The sequence below is a fragment of the Uloborus diversus genome, chromosome 1 (assembly GCF_026930045.1).
Source record: "Uloborus diversus isolate 005 chromosome 1, Udiv.v.3.1, whole genome shotgun sequence".
NCBI classification, from domain to species: Eukaryota; Metazoa; Arthropoda; class Arachnida; order Araneae; family Uloboridae; genus Uloborus; species Uloborus diversus.
Genome location: NC_072731.1, coordinates 13,385,873 through 13,409,605, shown reverse-complemented (window position 1 = coordinate 13,409,605; position 23,733 = coordinate 13,385,873). Strand labels below are relative to the sequence as shown.

Below are 23,733 nucleotides of genomic sequence, written 5' to 3'. Positions count from 1 at the left end.
GCGCCATGTCTGAGCAAGTAAAGCAAGTAACTGGTGATCAACCGAAAGCGTTCGATGATGGTTCGTGAACAACCGGTTAGTAACCTGACGTCATTGCTGTCACGTGATTAACCAACCGGTCGTGCTCGTCGAACGTAAGAATATATTGCCTAGTACAGTGGTAAGCTCTAAACTCAAGCTTGTTTAACAAAAGAAATTTCGCGATAGCATGCCAAAAGTGCATGTCACTAAGAAATTCTTAATTTTATATGCACATTTGAATGATACGATTACATAAACCGAACATATCTACAAAACGCTCCAAAAGCTCCTCACACAAGCCACAGATCGTTAACGTAAAAGTAGTTTCTTTACAATAATAGAGCTACTGCAAAAAAGCCAACACCACTAAAGATTCCTTTTCGTCTTTCACGGTAGAATTAGAATGGAAATTTTTTAACATTTGTTCTTATCTTTACGGTCGTCTTGAAGAAACTAATTAATTGTGCAGAGAGCTAACGTCGTCTTTATGTAAATTAATTGTAAAAGTTGGCTTGCACCTAGCATAACTAAGTCTAATCGTGATCAATGTATTTGCACGGAAAGGACATTTTTGTGCTGAAATTTTTTTAACATTTGTTCTTATCTTTACGGTCATCTTGAAGAAACTAATTAATTGTGCAGAGAGCTAACGTCATCTTTACGTAAATTAATTGTAAAAGTTGGCTTGCACCTAGCATAACTAAGTCTAATCGTGATCAATGTATTTGCACGGAAAGGACATTTTTGTGCTGAAATTTTTAAACATTTGTTCTTATCTTTACGGTCGTCTTGAAGAAACTAATTAATTGTGCAGAGAGTTAACGTCGTCTTTATGTAAATTAATTGTAAAAGTTGGCTTGCACCTAGCATAACAAAGTCTAATCGTGATCAATGTATTTGCACGGAAAGGATATTTTTATGCTGAAATTTGCACTTTATTCCCAGACTTTTAAATTCAGGCTTGTAACTGTGATGCATTCGGATATATAGAACCGTTTAAAGTCATATCCATCCCGTTAAGCTCACACCAGCATGAATAGCGGGGGGGGGGATAGCAAAAATCGAAAAGAAAAAGTCAAAAAAATGCATTAAAAAATCGGCGAGTTTTCCTGATTCCATATCGGTCAAAGCGCTATCTTTTACATGAGAATTTCTCATTTACAGAGCAAACATTCTTCATTTTTCTCCTTAAATCAGTTTTTCCCTGTTTTTTTCTCCGACTTTCTATGATCCCCCGGTACTGTCCCCACTCCGGTGTTCTTTCTCTATCTCCCTGTTTTTTGGCGCATTTCAAAAAGAAAGTCAATCTACTCTTTACATAATAAAACATGTAAGGTTTTATTTAGCAACACATAGATTATATAAAATAATATTAGACTTCGTATTCGAATTTAATTATAGGGTATTTTATTTCTCAAATGCCGGGTCAATTGTCCATTAGGTCATTAAACCACGGGCTCTCTAATATCTCATAGCAACATAATTAAAAGGAGTTAGTGCGGAGCAATCGTCCAGATGAGCAGCGGCCGTGACTTGTCCACAGTTACATAAAGTACAAGTCAGAGAATCTGTTAGGTACAAATAGACATTGAGATAATTGTGTCCTGTTAAAAGTCTGAAAATAGCAGCAGCGGCAGCTCGAGAATTCGGGATAGAGTTGTACGTCTCGCACAGTTTTCTCCAGGGTTTACCCTCAGCAGCCTGGGAAGCAACATGACGAAACGCATTTCTGTAAATTCTCTTGATCTCCAATTTAGGAGTGGAGTGGCAAGGTTCCACAAGACTTTTGGAGAATACTAGTTCCTTTCTCGGTCAAGAAGTCAGCCTTCTCATTTCCGGTCGGACCACAGTGAGATGGTAGGGGAGACTGGGGATACTTGATCCCCACTTTACTTTTCAATTTTTTTTCTCTGCTGCAAAATTATCAGCTTTGGTAAAATATTTTTTTTCATTGATTTCATAAAGGGATCATGTATCCCCACATAAAAAAATACATGATCCCCTCATGGGGAATAATTGATCATACTGAAACAATAGGTACATAGACTTTTCATTAGATCAGCAATTAATTTGTGAATTTTAGTTTAATACTTAATGTTTCTAAAAAGAGTAACACTATTTCTAATTTTCTTTATTAGATTACAATAATGTGAACACAAAAAAAAAACATTGTTTTAATTTCCACTAGGACATTTGTTTAAAAAAATGTACACTAAGTACACACTAAATGTACACTAAGTACTTTAATGAACTTATGATGCTTTTGATCAGTTACTTATTCTCCAATACAGTTATGAAAAATATATTTTACAAATAAAACTAACATTTTTTTAAAAGTAGCGCAATGAAGCTAAAATTACCAAAAAAAAAAAAAAAAAAAAGGATGATAAGCACAAAAATCAACTTATTTGCTTCTTGTTTTGCAATAATAAAATTAAGAGTTTCATCAATTAAATTAATTTTAAAAAAGGAGGAAAAAATGCAAGTATCAGTATACAAATAAAAATGAAAAGAAAGCCCAACATACAGTGGCTCCCAAAAGTCTTCCTACACTTTGAAATTTTTTAATAAAACCAAAATACCGCGAAACTGAATTCGAATATGAAGTTTAATATTTTTTCACATCATTCCTACGTCATTCTAAATAAAATCCTGTAGTTTTTTCGAAATATTGACGGATTTTCTTTTTGAAATGGGTCAAAAAACGAAGAGACAGAGAAATAATACGCAACAAGAGTAATCGTACACTCAAATATTTTCGAATAAATTCATAATTAAAATTATCATATGTCGTTTTTTTATTATTTTTGCATTGTGTGGACCCTTAAAAGTCATTTGGCTTTAATTTTTTTGTTAATTTATTCCCTAATATTGCGCTTATTACTTTAAAATAGCTGGTATTCGTAAAAAACCAAAAACACTATTCGAAATTTGAATTTTTTTCTTCGCAGTAGCGGTAAATTGGTTTGAAATGTCTCTAAATTAGTTAATTTATTCCATTCTATAGTAAAGTGCTTGATAAAATGCTTCAAATATAAGAACTGGTCCGAAAACAAGGTAAGAAAAGGTCAACCGGTAAAGTTGACAAAGTGTGATCGCACATTTAGTTAAAAAAATTATGAAAAATACATATTTGAGTGCTGTAAAGGTTTCTGCAGAGTTAAATGAAACTTTTTACATTTAATTTTCACCTAAAATTGTTCTCCAAATTCTCTGATTAGCTAGATTAAATAGGACCTCTTCCCGCAGAAATTTTCTTGGTCGTGCGAAAAACAGAAAGCTTAACGTTTTTCGTCGCAAAATCAATGATAAATAAGCTCAAAATGTTTTGGCATTAAGTCTTACTTACAGATGAAGAAAAATTCAACATTTTTGATTAAATTGTCGTATAATTGTGAATAGAAGAAAATATTAGGAATTTAATCTTAAGAACTGAGTTTGACCAGTCAATCAGAACTGTGAAGGTGTTCTAGTGTGAAGGTGCATATCAGCATCAGGACTTGATAGTTTGGAATTTTTTGATGAAATAATGAATAATGCTGTTCATTTAAATATTTTAAAAACCAATTTTAAACTCTTAGCCAAAAATTTGGTTATCGAAAACAACTTTGTTTTTTATCAAGATAACGATAAGAAACACACGGTTTTCAACGTTTGCGTCTAGTGCCTCAAAAATTGTCCTAAAGTTTAGAAAATATCCCTTCAATCTCCAGATTTAAACTTAATGTCACATATTTAGAGATATCTGGAGGCTAGATTACGAAAATACGGCTTTGAAACGAAAATAGAGCTAGAAACAGTAAGACTCGAAGTGTAGTTGAGCACTTACTCAGAAATTACGCAAAAAAAAGAAAGAAAAAAGAATGAAATCTATTCCCAGACGTTTAAAAGGTGTTGTTGATACTGTATGATATTCTACTAAATAATAACTTAATAAAAAGTTAGATTATTCAATAATATATAGACATTTTTTAAAGTGTACAAAGACTTTTGTGAGATGAAATTTCCGGCACATTTGGGTTTTTGATTTTAAAAAATTAGGTTTTAAATTTTTATTAAAAAATTTCATGTAGTTTTGTTGAAAAATGATCATGGATCTTATATTTAAATTCCTATTCCGAAATATTAATTCTAACTAATGGATAGAGTCTTATTTCATTGAAAGTCGTAGGTGTACGAACACTTTTGGGAGCCACTGTATGTTTTCAAACCTGAAAAGTCAACTGCAAACAATTCTTTTGTTGTAGTTCTTAAAGTTCCACTCAATTCAACTGTGTGGATGTAAGTAACTTAACACATTCATTCTCATTTACTACACTTTTGTTCATTTTCCATGAAAAATAGATTAAGCATATTACCTTTTCGCTTTAGAAAACGTATTTCAAACTCTTTTGGTCTGCCTTGTATATTTAGGTACATAATAAGAAAAGCTGCATCAATTAGAAAAGTTGCATTGATTTGAAAAAAGGAAAAAAACAAAAAAATTTATTAATCTTTAATTTAACTCTAAACCTTTGCTAGCTACTTTGCATTAATTAGATTTTACTCTTTGCTATAATATGCAAAATATCTGAAAAAAATTGGGGAAGAACGATGAAGTTTTTCAAAAAAAAAAACCATTTATGAAGAAAACAACATGGTTTTTTAAAAAAAACCACTTGGTTTAAACCAAACAACCCTGTAAGTTGCTGCCTTTAGCCAGGGCTAAGGCAGAGCTACCTCCAGGGGTTCTCTCTCCCCCTCCCCAAGAACAAGGGCACAACTCACCCCCCAAAAAAGGAAAAAATACCACTCAAAACAACCCCCAAAAAATTTCAATGGAACAGTATGTGCCATGACCCCTCCCTCCCCTACATGAGAACCCCTGATTACTTAAATGAGAGAACATTTGCCTCCAACTGGGTTATTGACCATTCCAGACTGATGACGAAACTGGGCTGTCTCATGGGCTGAACATTTGCGATGGTCTACAGATAATGCTCTAGAAAAATCAATGTTTGAAACTAAGGATGGACCGATTAATCGGCCACTTCGCCTATTATTTACAATAGGCCAAATTTTGCTGATTAATCAGTGGAAATTTCTTTAAAGTATTCCTTCAACAAGAAATTATTATGAGTACATTTATAAACAATAAATGAATGTAATTTGCTATAAACATTATTATAGAACTGTAGTATAAAAATTTACAGAGTAAAAACAAATAATTTAAGAAGTGCGTAAAGCTGAATGAAATATGAAAGAATAATTCTCACATCTTATATTCACATGACACTAATAAGAAAAATTCCACGACTTTTAAATTGGAATGCAGAAAATATTTATCCCCTCCTCCCCTACACTTTTCATATCACCTGCCTTGCAGCTACTTTTTATTTTTATTGTTATTAATGTTATTTCCATTTATCTTTTGAAGGACAGAGATGTAACAGAAATAAACAAATGTGTGTATGATACCACTGGAACCTCCCCTTAATTTTCTCCAATGAAAAAGAAAAAGCTTCCAAATGCTTTTGTTTTATTTCTTAAAGAAACTCAGAATCATTTTCTACAGTGTACAATGATACCCTCACTCTAGCTTTAGATGACACAATTTGATTTTTTTCCAGTTATTGTTCTTGTAATTATACATATGATTGCATCATACATTTTACAACTTACGATTTAATTTATCAATTTTTGATTCAACAAAAAGAAAACCTTTTTTTTAAAAAAATATCATTTGCATGTTTCGTGAGTCGATGCGCCTCCCATTTAGAATAGTGCTTTTAGATAACCTTACAAAATAAAAATCTTGGATTACTAAAAACTTAAACTATAAATTTTAGTTCAAAAATGCTCGTAAATTTGCCTGCTGACCACAGGCTGCCCCCTACTCTTTTTTAACTTTCCTGTCTAACTAACACTATGTGATTTTATTAACATTAATATGAAAATTGGTTAAAAGAACTTGCATGAAATTTTGAAATTATTTTTGGAAAAATAGGAAAGAGGAGAAGAAAAATAGTCTCAGAAATAAACTGTTAACTGCAGTTGACTCTCTATTTAACGACTTTCTCTATTTAAAGATGACATTTCACGGTCCCGGATGCTCCACAGTAGCTCTAGGAGCATAAAGAGAAAGAATTTAAGGTCGAATTCTACTTAAGGACGATTTTTTTGTGGTCCCTTGAAAGTCGTTAAATAGAGAGCCAACTGTATTTCTAAAATCCAAAAAAAGTGATGGAGGAATTGGTAGCAATAAAAAAATCATTACGATTATTAATCAGCTGATTATCCACCAGCCTTTCTTTTAGCTGTCGTTTTTGCCATAAAATACAACCCAGAAAATTCTAAATATGTGTTAAAAAATCGAGTTAATTGTTGCAACAATTACAAAATATTATGCAGTGACATTTAAAAAACTAAATTATTTCAAAATATACATCATTTATTTCTTATTGAACTAAACGTTCGAAAGATGAAGTGTTTGTTTCAAGCAATTATGTTCGCCAAAATCAATTTGTTTCGTTCGTCACGCTGATAACTAATTGCTTAAATCACTTAAAAAAAGTTTAACCTTTTAAATGCATTCCAGGTAACTCTTGCAAAGAGAATAAAGCAAAAATTTCCTTTTTATAGTCCTATAAAAAGTGTGAAAGGGAAAATACGACATTTTGTGTTGAATTCAAATTAGGCTCAACGAGAAAAAAATTAAAATTCAATAAAAGAAATTGAAACCTCAAAATGTAAGCAATAATTGAAAAAAAAAAAAAAAAAAAAAAAACATTTACATCGAAAGTATGCTTAATAATTACAGGTGGCGTTTCTTGAATGCTTTATAGTTAACATTTACATGTTGTTGATGAAGATCTTCAAGCAGTAATTTTTCTACGCACGGCATCCAGCTTGAAAAACCTTTTACAAGGTCCGAAAATTAAGAATATTATCTCTAAAATTACGTATAATACATTGTTATTGATTGAGTTTGAAATTTTGGTGGAATGACCATTAGGGTGGAACGAAAAAAACAAAGTTTTTATTTTCGAATTGTAACAGTGCAGAAAAGTTGCGATTGGTGAAGACTTACAAAACAAAACAAAAATTTTTAAAATCGGATGATATCTTCCGATCCCGCAAGGAGCCTAAAAATTTGAAAAAATGGAAAATTTCGTGTGTTTTTAGCGATTTTTTAAAAATTTTGCTCCAACGTTTCTTTTTAATACTCTAAGACGGAAAAGTTATGATTGCTGAAGCCTTCAGAAAAGTTAAAAAAACATATTGAAATCAATTAATACCTTCTGGTCCAGGAACAAGCATGAAAAGTAAAAAAAAGGGAGAATTTCATCTTTTCTTATAGTGATTAAAAATAAAATTGTTCTTGTTTTTTCCCCCAGTGTTACAGGGAAAAGCCTTTTAAAAAACCCTATATTACACATAAACATTAATTTATTTCTTGAATTTTAAGGTATCTTCTAAACATGCAAAACTACCATCCTTTACAACAATGAAACATTTTCAAATAATAGAAAGTTATAAAATATTTACCAAATTTACAATCCAGTGTACAAATCTTATTGTTTTAAGTGTTACTTGTTAAAGCTAATTTATAATCAGATTTTTTGGAAAATTCGAGCCAATTGACCTAGATTTCAATGTTGCTCTTATGTAGCCATCTCTTGATTTAAATCCACACACTTTGAGTGAAGCCTCCGTCACTAGCTTCACACATCTTTCGACAGCTTGCGTATGTATGGCAGGGGAATAGTTTGATACCCCAGTCGGGTCAAGTGCCTGTTGCAATAAGATTTTCAATGTCTTTGTTAGGAACTTTTCGAAGAAAAGGTGAAGAAGATAGCTTTGTCGTATTCCAATTAATAATCTCTGTGTAATCTTCTGCTTTGAAATTTAGAGATGGAATGACAAAGTTTCTAATGTGCTTTTGCCTTTAGAAACAGACTCCCTGTCTTTTAAGACGTTTTTAAACGCTAGTTTTCTTATGTGCCTCCTTTCATCAAACACCGTTGCAATTAATAAGTTTTCGGGATGCGCAAAGAAAGAGTTTACATAAGAGTTTCTTTCAATGAAAGGGTAAACAACTTGTTTTAGATTGTCAGGTAAGTATCGACAGATTTGAATTGTTCTGTAAACATGAATGGCACCGTCTGTGAAATTTTTGCGGTTCTTTATTTCAAACCAGACCGGCATGTAATATCTCAAAATAAAAGTCACTATGTCTTTTAAGTCACCTGATGGGATCGATACACTTACGTCTAAGGGCTCTATTTGCACAAGTGAGCCATCTGGAATGTGAGAGTGGGCCGGGGTCACGATTTGGCAAATCATTTGGGCAATTGCCACCCTTTATTGCCTGAGATATATCTAAAAGATATCTTTGATCCTCGCTCAAGCACTTTCTGTTTACATCTGGAATCTTACAGTCAATTGCTTGAAAATCTATTACTGGCAGTTTTTCGCAACCTCCGAGTTGTTCACCTATTGGTCCATAAAACAAATTTGAGCCAGTTGTTCCACCATCCAAATACCGAAAAAGATGGCGAAAAGGCAACTCAGTGAAATGTAATAAACAAATAGCCCATTGCAATGGTCGTCCAATATAAATTTCAAATTGCCGAATCGCGCCACTTTTCCACCCATTATTGATTTTAGTACCCTCGCAACCTACGATGGCTAAATCATCCAGTGAAATTCTTTGTTCATTTAGATATGAAACAATGCTATTCACTATGTTTTTGGCTGATCCAGAGTTTGGAGACACGTGGCCAATATAAACTGAATCAGGTTCTTTGATAATAGAATATTGCTCTTTCCCTATTCACCTTTATTGCTTTGATTCTATCTTATCTATATTTAAAGTATCATCTTTTCTCCGTCAAAATAAATACCCTGAACGGAGTCTTGTTTAATGCCACTTTGTAGATCTTTTCTATTTTGGCTCTTTTCTCTCCTAATTTTTTGTCTATCAACAACTTTAGAAGTATCTGTTTCAGTCACTAAGCCAACGTCTTGAAGCACACTGGATGCTATGGCAGCAGTTGCACGATCAGATGCGCCGTAACAATCGCTACTTAGTGCCGTAGTTTTCAGCTTAATCCTAATCTGCCACCGGGTTTTCTTCTCTGTGTCGGTTGACTTGTAATCATTATCAGGTTCTCTCTGGACTGAACAACTTGGTTGTTCTTCATTTGAAAGATCAGATTCATCTTTCATGACTGAAACGCACTCAGTAACTTTTCGTTTTATGGCATAGGCTTTTCCTTGAAATCTTTTTTTCTACCTTTTTGTTTCCTTTTGGTCCAAAGTTCCAATTTTTCCTATTCCATGTTTCCTCTGAAGATAGAGAAATCTTTGTTCAGAGATCGGTATCTTTTTAGATTTTTCACACGTACATTTCATGTAAATTGGACATTCACAAATGTCTAGGGTCTTTTTACAAGTGCAAATAACATTCATTACGCACTTACACGCAGAGACGTCAAAGAGTTTCCTTGCTTCACTTTTAAATTTATCAATCCTTTCTTTAAACTTTGGTTTATCCTTGTCTCGGCTGTCTCACATCTCATGAAATTGAGATATTTTTTGTAGAAGATATCAATGAGCTGAGCAATTCTTTTCAGGGAAACTGTAGGAATCGAGGCCTTATCAAAGATACATTTAACTTTTTATGCTCACTATGTCCTTAACAAAGGAAGAATTTACTTTCGTGTTATTGACTTTTCTAGCTAACTCAAATCTCTCTTGAAAGCAACTTTGAAGTACATTTTCATAAGTAGGGAGCTTATTTGTTGGCAAATCTCTCGGGTGGCCAAATATAGGGCACTCAAAGGACTTTCTCGTAATTCTTTTCTACAAAGATGGATTCATGTTTGAAACACGTTTAGCAGAGCAATCGACGCACATTAGAAACATTGAGAAATAGTAATGCCAGCACGCCTGCTTTATTCATTTAAGTAAGATACCTATAGACACAAATCAACTAAAAAGCTCATAAATTCAAGATCGTGAGGCGCTAATGGGGCGTATAAGATGCATAACACTGTACTGAGCGGCATAAACAAATAGTATAAGTCTCGCAGGATTAAATTGCCATGTGAACAATTTCACGGGCAGGCTAATACTAAACTATCACATTTGTTTTATAAACAAACGTTCTTCCATTAGTATTTCATACCGAACTTATGATGATCGTTAAACTAAAATTAAAAAAAAAAGCTGAAAAACGGCTTAAAGTTTACATTTTTTCAAACATGTAGGTTCGTTGCGCGATCGGAAGATAGTTTTATTTCAAAAAGATATTTTTTTTGTTTTGAAGTCTTCACTAAACGTAACTTCTCCATTCTGTAGCCTGAAAAAGTACATTAAACCAAAAATGTTAAAAATTCGGAAAAAAACCTGAAATTCTCAATTTTTTTGGCTTGTTTCTGGATCAGAAGGTATTATTCGATTTCAATTTTTCTTTTTTTTTCTGAACGCTTTACCAATCGTAACTTTTCCATCTTAGAGCCTTAAAAAGAAACATTAAAACAAGATTTTTGTAAAATCACTAAGAAAACACGAAATTTTCCATTTTTTCAAATATTCAGGCTCGTTACGAGATCGGAAGATATTATCCGATTTTTAAAATTTTTGTTTTGTTTTGTAAGTCTTCACCAATCGCAACTTTTCCGCACTATTACGATTCGAAAATAAAAACTTCGTTTTTTTCGTTCCACCCTAATGACCATACTTTTTAAAATCTTTGCCACGGCCATTGTCGAGAAAATCATTTCAACAATTAAAACATATTACCATAAAACAATGTAAGGACAATACTCATGGGAACACTTAAAATCTTTTTCTTTAACTGACGTCATGTTCGCATTCCTTGTAAATTGATATGGTTTTTGGAACCAAAAATACAACATTGATTTATAGAGCATGAGAAAAACTTGGACACAAATTTGTTAACATTTAGTGCGCAGATTAGTAGTTTCAGCAACAAGTTTCAAACTTACACTGCAAATCAACTTTTAATACAGAAAACGAAACATTGTGAAATTAAATAATGCAGGAAACTCAAGAGAGACAATTTTCTGAAAAGTTTTTTATTATGAAACATAAAATTTAACACAACTTACTCTGATAAACATGGTTGCACAGTGTAAACTGGTTTAGAGCAAGAAAATTTGCATGAATCTTATTGCAGTAAAAATGTAGACAAAAGCGATACAAAAAAAGAGTAAGCACTTAAATAAACACTATTGTTTAACAATCCATTTTCAAGTGTTCGTGTTTATCAAAAATCATAGCTTTAAATGAGTAAAGATTAATAGATTTTCACGGCAAGTGAAACTCAGTGATACTGACAAGTTGAATCCTAAATGCATCACTGTTCCAAACGTGTGATCCTTTGTCTGATTCAGACGACCATCTCGGCACATTCTTTATTACAAAAGTTTTACAGTAAAATCTTAGGTTTATAGAGAGCCTAACTGATATCCATCAGGTGTGCGGATTCTGAAATCGAACCGGAACAATCTTTTTGTATGCTCTCGAAAAGAACTTGGAGATCTGGAGTAGACTTGATTTGAGCCAAAAATTCATTCATTAGTGGATTTTTATCTGAAATGAAATACAAAACAGTAGGCTTTTAACTAATCATCACATAATTAGATTCACATCGTGTTTCAAAAATCAAATATATGTTCTATTTCATCTTTCAGACACTTGCTCTTAGTTTTTCCAAGAGACCAGCAGAAAGCATTTATTCTTAAGTTATTCAATCTAACTCAAAATACTTAGTTTTAGTAAGAACTTACATAATATGATTTTTATATTCAGTGTTATTTATGGTCATCATAGCTAATCCAACACTGTTAAAAACATAACTTACATGAACAACTACATTAATATAGCAGTCGAATAAGTGTTGAAAATTTCAAGACACTTTTTTGAAAAGACAAGGTTCTCAATTTTGATATTACCGTATTTTCCTGCGTATAATCCGCGGATTATCTGCTAAAAAAGGCAAAGTTTATGAGGTGCGGATTATCTGTGATTTTTTACCCCCTTAACACTAACTCATTGAACCTCAATATTTTTACAGTAGGATTCACAGATCAAGACCGGACGCCGGACTGAATGTTGTTTATTTTACGAAGCATGCATGTTCTTCTTCGTTGCCTGCATGTTGGTTATTTTACGTTGCTCGAATGTTCTTCTTGGCGATTAAGGTGATGTAAAGTAAGCAAGATTACAGTGAAATAGGTAGCCATTTGCACAAGATTAGACCGTTTGCTCCTTTGTCTTGACTCTTTGTTTTTCAAGTAATTAGCATAATATAATCAAGATTTCAAGAAGAAATCATTATATTTTAGATTATATTTCAGATTAATTTTGATTATGCTTTCAAAGTAATTACTTTTTCACGTTTTTAGTTTAGTTGCTCAAATGGTATGTTAAATTCAAACTTGATCTTTTTACATCATATTATCCGCGGATTATACGAAGCTTTTTTTTTCTTCAGGTCAATTTTCGGACCTGCAGATTATAGGCCGCCCACGGATAATACGGTATTGAGAAAAACTTTACTTTTCCCCCCTTTCTACTTGTGTCAATACAACAATTAAATTTTACCAAACATTTTCACGGCAATGAGTATTTCATAAAAATACATTGTTAGCAAACATTTATGCAAATGTATTTCAACTGCAAAAATGTGGCACATGCCAATCATTTTAGAAATGATTCCATTTATTAAAATAGGTAGAAAAGAAAGAACGTGAGCCTCTTTTATGAGCATAGCTATAAAAGAGGAAATAGTTCTATTTTCGTCATGTTATATTATAAAAAGAAAAAAAAAGTTACATTGTGGGGGAAAACAGTATTCTTGTCATATTTAAGAGTTTTTCGACATTTTGGCTGTACACTTCTTAAGTTTTGATGATTAATACTTAAGATTTTAAAAACAGTTGAATTAAAAACAAGTGTACTCCTAATGAATTTTCATTATGTGATTATTTATAACTGAAATGTTAAAAATGCAACAATAACTGCATTAAACTGGGGGTAAAAGAAAAAATTACAAGCTTTGTGTTTTTTATTATTGCAACCCTTAATCCTCCCCCAATCTGTTCTTCAATTTTCCTCTGCATGTCACACCTTCATGAAAATGGATGATTCTGAAATAAGGCGTGACCAAGTACCATCTCATGCTTGACTTTTAGACTTAAAAGGATGATCCATACACATATCACAATGGGACTTTAGAGCAGGAATTAGTAAATGGAGGGAGCAAGTTCAACCATTGGCTTAACAAAAGCTGAGGCAAAGACCTCAAGTCACATGGCTCAACAACAAAAAATGATTGACACATTTTACGTGAGCCTAGGGAAATAAACCCCAATTTTTTCAAATACTTTTCTTTAAAATCTATCACGTGACCAGGTGTCTTAGCTTCACGAATGGAAGTCTTTACTCGCTCCATTTTATCTCTTCTCAATGAATATTAACTTGTAAATTTAAGAATAGATCAAACTTTGCTTATTGGCACTATGTACTGCTATTTTCAATGGGGGTTGAACCCAGTTCAGTTACTTAATTCAGATAAGGTAATTTTATTTTTTAAATTAAAAGGCACAACCTAAAATAATAATAATAGCTGAGGAAAGTATGTTAATTTTATTTTTGATTGATTAAGTACTTACTACTTGTTTGTAAAAAAAGAAATCTGTGATATTAACTCATTTACTTATTCAAAAGAAAGAGTATTTTTGTTTCCACATAAAAGGTGTAGTCTTTTTCAAGTAAAAAGCATTTGAACCGTTTGATTTCAACTTTTATTGAATGTGATATTTTGCATTTAATTCAAAAACATTTATGGTATTACTTAGGCAGGGTTGCCACAAAAGTTTAAGAATGAAATTCCCTGACATTTCCAGGTTTTCCAGTCGCTTTTAGAAAAAATTACAGGGTTATGAATGCAGACGTGCATTATTAAATACCAATATAATGTATTTTTAATGTAAGTAAACCTACTTTTTGAACCAAATAATGCTTAAAAAATTATCAATAATTGTAATCTATATTTGAGTTAAGTTAAGACAAACTAAAAATTTAATTACATTGATTACAAAAGGATGGCTTGAATTTTTCTTTTTTTTCAGAAGATGCAAAATAAAATGTAAAGATGAAAATCAGAACTTTGGTATGGATATTTCTTTTCTTTCTTTCTTTTTTTTCTTTTCTTTTTTTTTTTTTGTAACCTTATTACATTTAGTTTTCAAAAACGAGCTTGAATTTTCTTTCTCTCGCCTACAGGCAAATTTGCATATCTGGAAATTGACATTTACTGTACTTCAGCATTTTTGTCCAAATGGCGCAGCAGTTTCACCTATCAGATCAAACAATTGGGAAGGAATTTTCCGACTTTTACAAAAATTTCAATAATTTGAGCATTTCCCTGACATTTTAGATGATTTTCATTTTTTCTGACAATTCAAGTTTTCCATGTTTTAAAGGTGCGTGGCAACCCTGTTTAGTTCACAGAATACGTTAAGCATTTAATTTTCTAATAATATCTAATAATAAACTGCAATTTTCCAAATAATACAACTTATCTGGCAAAGGATAAATTTATTGCAAAAGCTGCAACAAAATTGAGACCAAAAGACATAATAGAAGTTATATACTTCAAATCAACAATACTTTTAATACATCCTACATCATATGAAATTATAAATGAAAATTAAGACTATACCTGCATCAGGAACAGCAAGCAAGGCTGTAAAAGCTCTCATTGCAGATCGTTTTAATTCATCTTGCTTTTCAAATTCTTGCTTAACAGAATTTGCTTTAACTTTGGTAGTACATGTGGCTCGTAAAGGTTCGATTAACCTTTCTATCCCTGAAAAATAAACAAAAAAATTTGAAACAAAAATCCATTTTTCATTTTATGCAAGGCTGCTTCATTAATTTAAAAGGGAAAGCTCAGAAAGTTGAAATTTTTCCACGTTTTCTGGGAGGGCAAGGGACAAGAAAATAGGGTCACATGGAAAAAATAGAACCAGGGTAAAGTGAGGGGGATGCTTATTTCACCTTTTCAAATTAAGATCTAGATGATTTCTTCTTAGTTTAATGCTTTTAAAATACCTTGTGTATGCTCATTGCACATGGTGTACTCATTTAAGCTGCTGCAGGGGTCTGTCCAGGATTTTTCACAGGGTCCGTTTTTTGTGAAAAATCAAATAATTTTGTGAAAAATGAATTAATTTTGTGAAAAATCAAAAAATTTCGCAAAAAAAAAAATTTTTTTTTTTTTTGTCAAAACAAAATTTTAGAATTTAGAGATGGCACAGACGGCATCAATTAAACTCAAAGCTGAGTGTTTTCTTCTTCTACGTCGATAAAATCATTCTGGATTTTTTTTCTGATATTTGGTGGGGGGGGGGGGCATCGCTGCTTCAAGTATCAGTATTTATCTACCATTCTACATTCATTATGTTAAATTATACTAGATATATTTCTATACAGTACTTAAAATAATTGTAACAAAAATATGAATAAATAAAATAAAATTCAGAATAGGGTTCAGCATTCAACTTTTTGACCCAAGACATTCTTAAAAAGCAAAGAATTTCGTTTAAAACTTATAAATTCCGTGATTTTAACAAAAATAAAAAGATATTTTAATTGTTTACCTCTTAACAAAGCGTAATAATCATCAAAATTTCGTAAAATCGGATTCCCATAGCGGATGCAAAGAGATCGCAATTCTCAAAGTGAAGGCATCAAAAGTATAAAAACGGCTTGTAAAAGAAATGTTTTTGATAAAATTATTTTAAAATTGCATTTTAGAGTCCTATGATAAACATATCATTAATATCTGTGGATACACTTGACCCAAAAAATAAAATAAAATGAACCATCTATTTAGCATTTTAATTTTTGACTCATAACAGAAAATGGAATTTTGCTTTAAAAACTTGAAATGAGAGTTCTAACAGAAATAAAGAGACTTTTCATTTATTTGAATCCTAATAAAGCGAAGTTAGCTTGAAAAAAGAACAAAATATGATTCTCATGTCGGATGTTAAAAGATTGCATTTTTAAAAATGTAGACATCTAAAGAAAAAAAAACGGTAATTAAAAGAGTTTATTTAAAGTTAATCATCCTTGTTAGCATCGAAAAATCAAAACCCATATAATTTTCTCCCAAAATAACAATCAAACATCGCACTGCACCGTAAATACGCAAATATTGACTAGCTGGCAAAATGATGAGAATATTTTCTAATCAAGTCATTATAAAGGTTCAACGCCAGACGCTAAGTGGTGATAATTTTGAAGTTGGTAACCCTATCTGAAGCGATCACATTTTTTCCTCATCCTTACTATTCCTTTGCAGTTCTAAGTTCATTTCGCAGATATATATTATTATTGTTTATTAAATCATGAGCGGAGAAAAGTGCTTACCAATGCCTTTTCAGAAAAGTTTACAACACCGCCGCTAATTAGCTGTGATAAAACAAACAACCATTATATTTATTTGGCAGTAGCAATTATTTATCGCTTGCAGGAGCATCGCAAGAGTGCCGATTTTTTTTTTTTTTTCAAAATTAGCCGATTTTGTATTAGCTAATTCCTCTAATTGAACTTTAAAAAAGGTTCAAAAAATTATCGGTTTATACACAGAAATATGCAATATTCTGCTTTCAGATTTGCTCTTTCAATAAACAATTTGTGACAGATCCGATCTTGTTTATCAGAATTTTGTGAAGAGTCCGTTTTGTTTGATCGGGATTTTGTGAAAGGTCCGTTTTGTTTGATCGGGATTTTGTGAAAGGTCCGTTTTGGTTGATCGGATTTTTGTGAAGGGTCCGTTAACGGACCCAAATATCCTCTGGCCAGACCCCTGTGCTGATAAATTTCCTTCTAAAATCATTAACAAAAAAAAAAAAAGTAGTTTTAGCACAGACTTCTAAAGAAACATCTAAGCGACAGATCTGAGGTAAAACAGAAAGACAACTTAATTTTACTCATCAATTATTCAGGAGGGTAAAAAAATGGTCTATGATTACTTGATTATGTGTGTAACAAGATATCTTTTTAATTTTTGAATGTAAGATATCATTTTTTGAATATAGTAAGAAGCTTTTAAAGTAAGTTGATATGATACAATATGTTGAAAATTTTGGTTAAGTTATTTAATCTTGACTGATCTGGTAAGTAAAATACTATGATACATTCTTTCTTATGTATTTGTTTGCTATGTTTGTACTAACCTCAAAACGAATGTTGTCAGAGCATGTTATGCTTAAGATAATTTTATCACCTTTTTGGACCAAAGTTATGTTAATCGGTCATAAATAAGTTTAAATAATCATAGATTAAGAAAAAAATGTTTACAAACATAATCGATAATATATTACTTAATTAAAAAAGTTTTTTTTTTAATATATAGAAATTTAACATATGAGAAATGCAGCACAAGTTTCTTTACCATAAATTTAATAATTTGGTTTTAGGGTCTTTTTTTTTATCTACCCCACTCGGCCCAAGTCACTTTGTACTTTCCGACACGCAAATATCAAATGTTTTCTACACTCCTGTTTGTGAAAATTGTAACACCATGAAGGAAACATCCTAGTTGAATGAAATTTAATACAGAGTTGAATGGTAATGGTACAAATAAATGATTACATTTTCAAACAAACAAACAATAAAAAGAGAGAGAAATTAGTATTTTATGTGGCCACCACGCGCCGCAATAAGAGCTGCTACACGACTCGGCATGGAGTGAAACAAATTTTAAATATCTGCCTGGGGAAGAGTATTCCATATTTTTTGTATGCGCAACCAAAGTTCCGTCTGTCGAAGCAACAGGACGAGGATCATGACAGAGACGCCGCCCAACGAAATCCCACACATGTTCAATCGGAGACATATCCGGGGAATATGCAGGCCAAGGAAGAAGCTGTACCTGCTGCGAATCAAGGTAGGATTTGACAGTCCTGGCGACATGTGGATGGGCATTATCCTGCTGGAATACAGCCCCTGGCAATCCTTGCAGGAAAGGAATAGCTCGGGGCTGTAAAACTTTGTTTATGTATCGGTTACTGTTCAAATTGCCCACAATTCGTAGCAATTGTGATCGTACATGATATGCTATGGCACCCCAGACAATAACTCCGGGTGTTCGTCCACTGTGGCGTTCAATAATGCACCCCGGAATGTGCTGTTCACTGGCATAGTGCCTAAGGGGGGGGGGGTGCTGCCACAAATTGAAGCGGGATTTGTCAGAAAAGACGACCTGCTGCGAATCAGCACGTCAGCTCATATACACATTGGCCCATTGTAGCCACAGGCGACGATGGTTTTGCATGAGAGGAATCCTGTATAAAGGAATCCTTGTGTGCAGCCCACGCTGCAGCAGACATCTCCGAATTGATGAAGCACACAATGAAACACCTGTAGCTGTTGACCACTGTGCTGCCAGTTGTCTAGAAGCTGTGCGGTCCATCAGCGCCATACGCAACACGTGTCTGTCATCGCTTGCTGACGTCACATTTCGAGGTCCACTCTCTGATTTCCGAGCTGTCCGACCCTCGTCCGTCCACTTCCAAACATGCATGATTGTGCTGCTGTCACGCTGCACACGAGCGACTACTACTGCACGATAAGACAATCCAGCTTCACGAAGGCCGACAATTCTGCCCCGTTCAAACTCCGAAATTTGCTCAAATTTCGCTTTCTTTCGTCAAAGAGGCATAGTAAAGATTCAGTTAACGTTTACTCTAGCATATAACCACCGATAATCATACACGCCTCGCTACAGCCGTCTATTTATATTCGGTTCGATCCGCCGTTCAGAGGGCGCTGCTCAGCATACGCATGCACTACCGGTCTGCAATTCTAATCATTTGCATATCATGCCCTACTTTACATTTCCTGCAATTTTCCGTTCACTCGCGTAAGTCCTTCATGTTGTTGCAATTTTCACAAACAGGAGTGTATTATACTTTGTTAAAGTTTGTGCATAATGCATGAGTAACACACCTAATATCTTTGGAGGCAATTAAATACAGTATTTGGGAATGCCACAAAATTATTCAACAAATCATAATATATATAAGTTGCAATACACAAACAAATTATAATACAATAAAAAACAAGAGGTTTAACTTTCTTACAACAAATTGTATGCACAAAAGAATGACAAATAATTTAAACGTTCATAGATATGAAGAGAGTGCCAATATGATAAAGCTTAAACTACGTAGGCGTTAATTCTCAATTTTGCAGGATTGAAAATTTTAGGTTCGCCTGTCAACTATGTGAACCATTCCATAAAATTAAAGTTTGCAATTACATTTTCATTTTATGACTAATTTTTAAAAAACATATAATAAACAAAAGTGAAAGTTCAATTTGTTATAGCTATATTGTATTAGATAAATAATAAGACATTAGAGCACATACTTTGCAAAACCGCAGATGGACAGAGTGTTGCAAGACGAACTAACATTAAATATGTCAACATTTTAATGTCATAGTGATCTTTCAAACCATCTTCTACATGGTTGAGGAATTGGAAAATATCTAGACGATCTAAGCACGAGTCCAATAAGGTGTACATACATTCAAAAGCAGCCTAAATATACATGAGACAGTTTAAAATTTTGTTCAAAAACATAAGACAGAAAGAGCAAATGAGACAGAAAAATAAAGTAAAATTATTAATAAAGTTAAGATCTTAAATATTAATATTCAGCTTGAGGGAAAAGAATGTTATTTTAATAAAAAATATTTTTAAAAATTACGTTATCCATTACAAAATATTAAAAATAAATTTATTAATACTTTCATTTTTAACAAAAGCAGAATGGTTTCTCTAAAACCAAAACCGAACACAATATGTTAAATAAATGAATTGAAGTAGGAAAAAAAAGAGTATGAAGGATGAGAAAAAAAAATAACTATACATAAAACATAAAAGTACCTTTCTAATATCTAAGCCGTCATCCACAGTGTGTTTAAAAGGACCCATTTCAACTTCTCTAATTAGCTCTTTCTAGGGTAGAATGAAAAGTATACATTAATCATTCATAATCATTGCCATGCTCTATTATTGAAACAAAATACACTTTGGCACAATCTTATCAGTACAAATAAAATACATTTTAATGGGAAAGAGAATATCAAACTTGCAAGATTTTTTTTGAACATAACTTTTATAAAAGCTGAAAGGAAATTAGCGTACGAGTTATCATTTACAAGGTCGGTCATTAGTGAGGCAGAAAAAGTTATTGATCTGGGTATCTTAATAAATCAGGATTTCAAGTTTAAGCATTGCAAGCAACAAAGTCAACAGAATACTTGGGTTTATCAATAGATCTATTTCAAACAAAGCTAAGAAGGTTCTTCTGCCTTTATATAGGAGTTTAAGAACCCATTTGGAGTATGCTGTTCAGTTTTGGTCTCCTAATCTCAAGAAAGATATTTCTGTTTTGGAAAGGCTTCAAAGAAGGTTTACTAGAAAAGTAAGGGGACTTTTAGATTTAGACTACGATAACCGATTTAATAGGCTTAAGGCTGTTCCGGTAGAAAAACATGCTAAACTTGACTCTTTGGAAACAGCGACAAAAAAAATCTAATCGCCGGATTGCAATGAAACTTTTTACTATATCAGATGAATGTGTAAAAAAAAACGTGCATGAAGTAAATTGCTGCTGAGTTACCTACATTTATCACAAAATGATATTAAAAAGTACTTTTTGTCAAATATGAAATATTTCTCTTACACACATTCATGAAAAATCATCTAAACACAGAGATTCGAGATTTTTTTCTCTGAACCATAGAAACAATGTAGACACATTGCAATTGAAATATTTTGTAAATATCATTAAAAAAATTTTCAATGCTCACGTGTTCTGAAACTTACTTGATTCTGTCCACTAATCTTATAGTTGCCTAAAGTGCTAATAGATGGCGTCAAAAACTCGAATAAGTAAGGATACGTGAAATTAAGGTCTATTTTATTAATAGCTCTGCTTTTTTCTCATTTTTATGCTAATAAATGATTTTATATGGACCATAAACTTTCTGTAACAAGTTTCATTCCTTCATATTCTTCATAAATCAGTCTAGATTTTTTTTTCTCTAAAACCAATTGTTCGTGATCGCGTGGGGATCCCGCCGGACAAATATCGCCATCAGTGAGTTTTGCAAATGAACTAGATTTTTGCGAAAAAGTGAGGCTTTCCATGCGTGTGCCTGAAGTGATGGCCAGTAATATCGGATGTCAGTGCTTGTAGCTTGTGCTCGAGGCGGCAGAGAGAAAGGGGGGAGGGAGGACGTCCCCGTGTGTATTTTCCGTGTTGTTAGAAACAGGTGGGTGAACAAGAAGTGGAGGGTTTGTCTACGAGTGCTCGCCACAGAATCTTTCCTAATCCGCAATGAATATCTTTCTAAATTGACGCAACAGAGATCATTAAAATTTCGTGATATTTTATTTCAACAACGATTTTAACTATTTTTCAAGAAGTAATTAATATTTTCTAATGTTAACGAAGGACAAAGATGATCTGAAAATAGTTCTTATTTAATAAAAAAACCTTGCTCAATCCATTTGCGCAGGTGTGACATCTTTGTGCATATATTTGCCCTTTATAACAAAGAGCAAAGTATTATGTATGATAATATATGAACTTTCAAAAAAAAAAAAAAAATTGAACTTGAAAAGTAAAGATTTTTACATATTGTGTGCGCACGCGTAATAGGCTCAAATCATTACCTTGTAGACACGAAACTTTTTTAGAAAGTAGGTACTTCGTATATTATGTAACGTTTAATGGTTTTTATATTTGAATGTATCAAAATTTTAAGACAAAGCTTAAAATTCTGGGAATAAATTGCAAATACAAGCATAAAAATGTCAAATTTGTGCAAATGGATTAAGTAAATCTTCATCTCAATTTTATACTTTAAAGTTTTAGACTTGGAAAAGTAACAGATTAAGTAAACATTATATTGATAAGCGTTTATTTAAATTGCACAGGAAGTATTATAGTGTGATCGCGAGTTACTGACCATCAGCCAGTAAGTTGAACTAACTTGTAACAAATGTTTTGATTGGACCATTATGAAGGTTACGTACGATATACTTACAGAGACATCTAGAAGTTTTCAAGGAAGTCACTTTTCTTACTGTTGCAAATTGTTATCAGATAAAATGTTGAATCGCCTTTTTCTAGGTTAAATTTAATTTTACAGGTTCATTTACTGAGATATGCTGATCAATGCTTATTCTCAGTGAAGGAAAAAAAATGCATTTAATAACAATCCATTTATGCTGTTTGTTATTGAAGGTTGGTCGATTACATGCATTGATCTAAAATGCCTTCAACGCCAGTAATTGACAAACACGATCTACCTGTAGTAATGACATAGTTAAATGTTAGTTTTAAAGCTTTTTTCTTTATACCAAAGTAATTACAAACATTTTTATGCTAAAGATATGAATGTGTATAGTATAACTTTTATTGAGAAAAAAATATTTTAACCATTAATTGACTAGCTTGGTTAATTACTAATGCTCCAGATCAGCAGTTCCCAACCAGCATGTTGTGACCTCCAAGGGAGGCGTGAAGAATTTCTTATAAGGGAACACATTCAAAAACATATCATTAAACAGTTTAAAAACTAAAATATGTAGAGGAAAAAAATCATGTTAGAGAAGCATCAATACTTGAGCGTAGTGGCGAATTTAAAGAGCCTGATGATCCCTCAGCATTATTACATTTTGGTTTACGGACTTGCATCCCTACAAATTGCTGCGAAAGAGTCGAAAAAAACCTCCCTATAACATTATCTAAAATTGTCTGAAAGTTCGTTTTTGGAACTTCAATATCGAATTTTTTTGTGAGACAGTCTCTTAACCCCAACCCTCAACCTGCAAGATGTCATGTAATTGCGTTTTCAGGACTTAATTTTGGAAATATTTCGAGAAGTTCCTAGAACCCTATCCCATTCCCTAAAAATAGCAAAGAAATGGATTTTTAAGCTTTCAATTTCGGAAAAATTTCACAGGAGTGCCTTCTATTCCTTTTGCATAATTAAAGACCGTACAAACATTCCTTTTCAGGATTTAAATTTAAAAAAAAATTCCGGGTGAGGGTCTCCGATCGTTTCGACTTGCCATCAAAAATAATCTACTATTCTATTTCTGAAACTTAAATTTCCAAAGTTTCCTTCATATTACCCCCAATCATTTCTCCCCCCCCCCAATCACTAAAACTTGATTAAAATGCGTTTTGGAGACTTCAATTCCGGGAGAGAGGCTACTTATCCAAACATTTGCCTAATATTTAAAGGAACAAACAAAAAATACGAACAAAAAGACTATTTTTTTAAAAAATATTTCTAAAATCCAGGGGGTTCCAATGGCCCCTCCTCACCCTGATTTCCCAAATGACGGACCTGAAATAAACTTTGAAACGAAATCCAGGAAGGGTAGATCGTTTTATTGATTTTTAAAATATTTTTGGGGGAATACCCCATTGGATCTCCCTTTTTGCTACATATTTTCCTGGTTTTCACCTCTCTAGCCTTTCAGAAGATTGCTCGTAGTCATAGTATATATTCCATTCTCCTCCAAATAAAAATGATGGCGATCAAATGACCTCGCATCATCGAAGGAGAGGGGGAGTTCACTAATCTTGCTAAAACAAA

At 32.6% G+C, this 23,733-nt stretch overlaps 1 protein-coding gene across 1 annotated transcript in view; it reads right to left on the bottom strand.

Annotated features, from left to right (window-relative positions):
- Positions 1-11,089: 11,089 nt before the first annotated feature.
- LOC129228028 (cullin-associated NEDD8-dissociated protein 1-like) overlaps positions 11,090-23,733 on the bottom strand; it is a 112,844-nt gene continuing 100,200 nt past the window's right edge. The window contains exons 29-32 of the mRNA XM_054862658.1: positions 20,000-20,071; positions 19,480-19,651; positions 14,759-14,905; positions 11,090-11,622 (exon numbers count right to left, since the gene is read on the bottom strand). Of these exons, the coding sequence (XP_054718633.1) occupies positions 11,489-11,622; positions 14,759-14,905; positions 19,480-19,651; positions 20,000-20,071 (525 nt within the window). The 3' untranslated portion in view covers positions 11,090-11,488. The remainder of the gene's footprint in view (positions 11,623-14,758; positions 14,906-19,479; positions 19,652-19,999; positions 20,072-23,733) is intronic.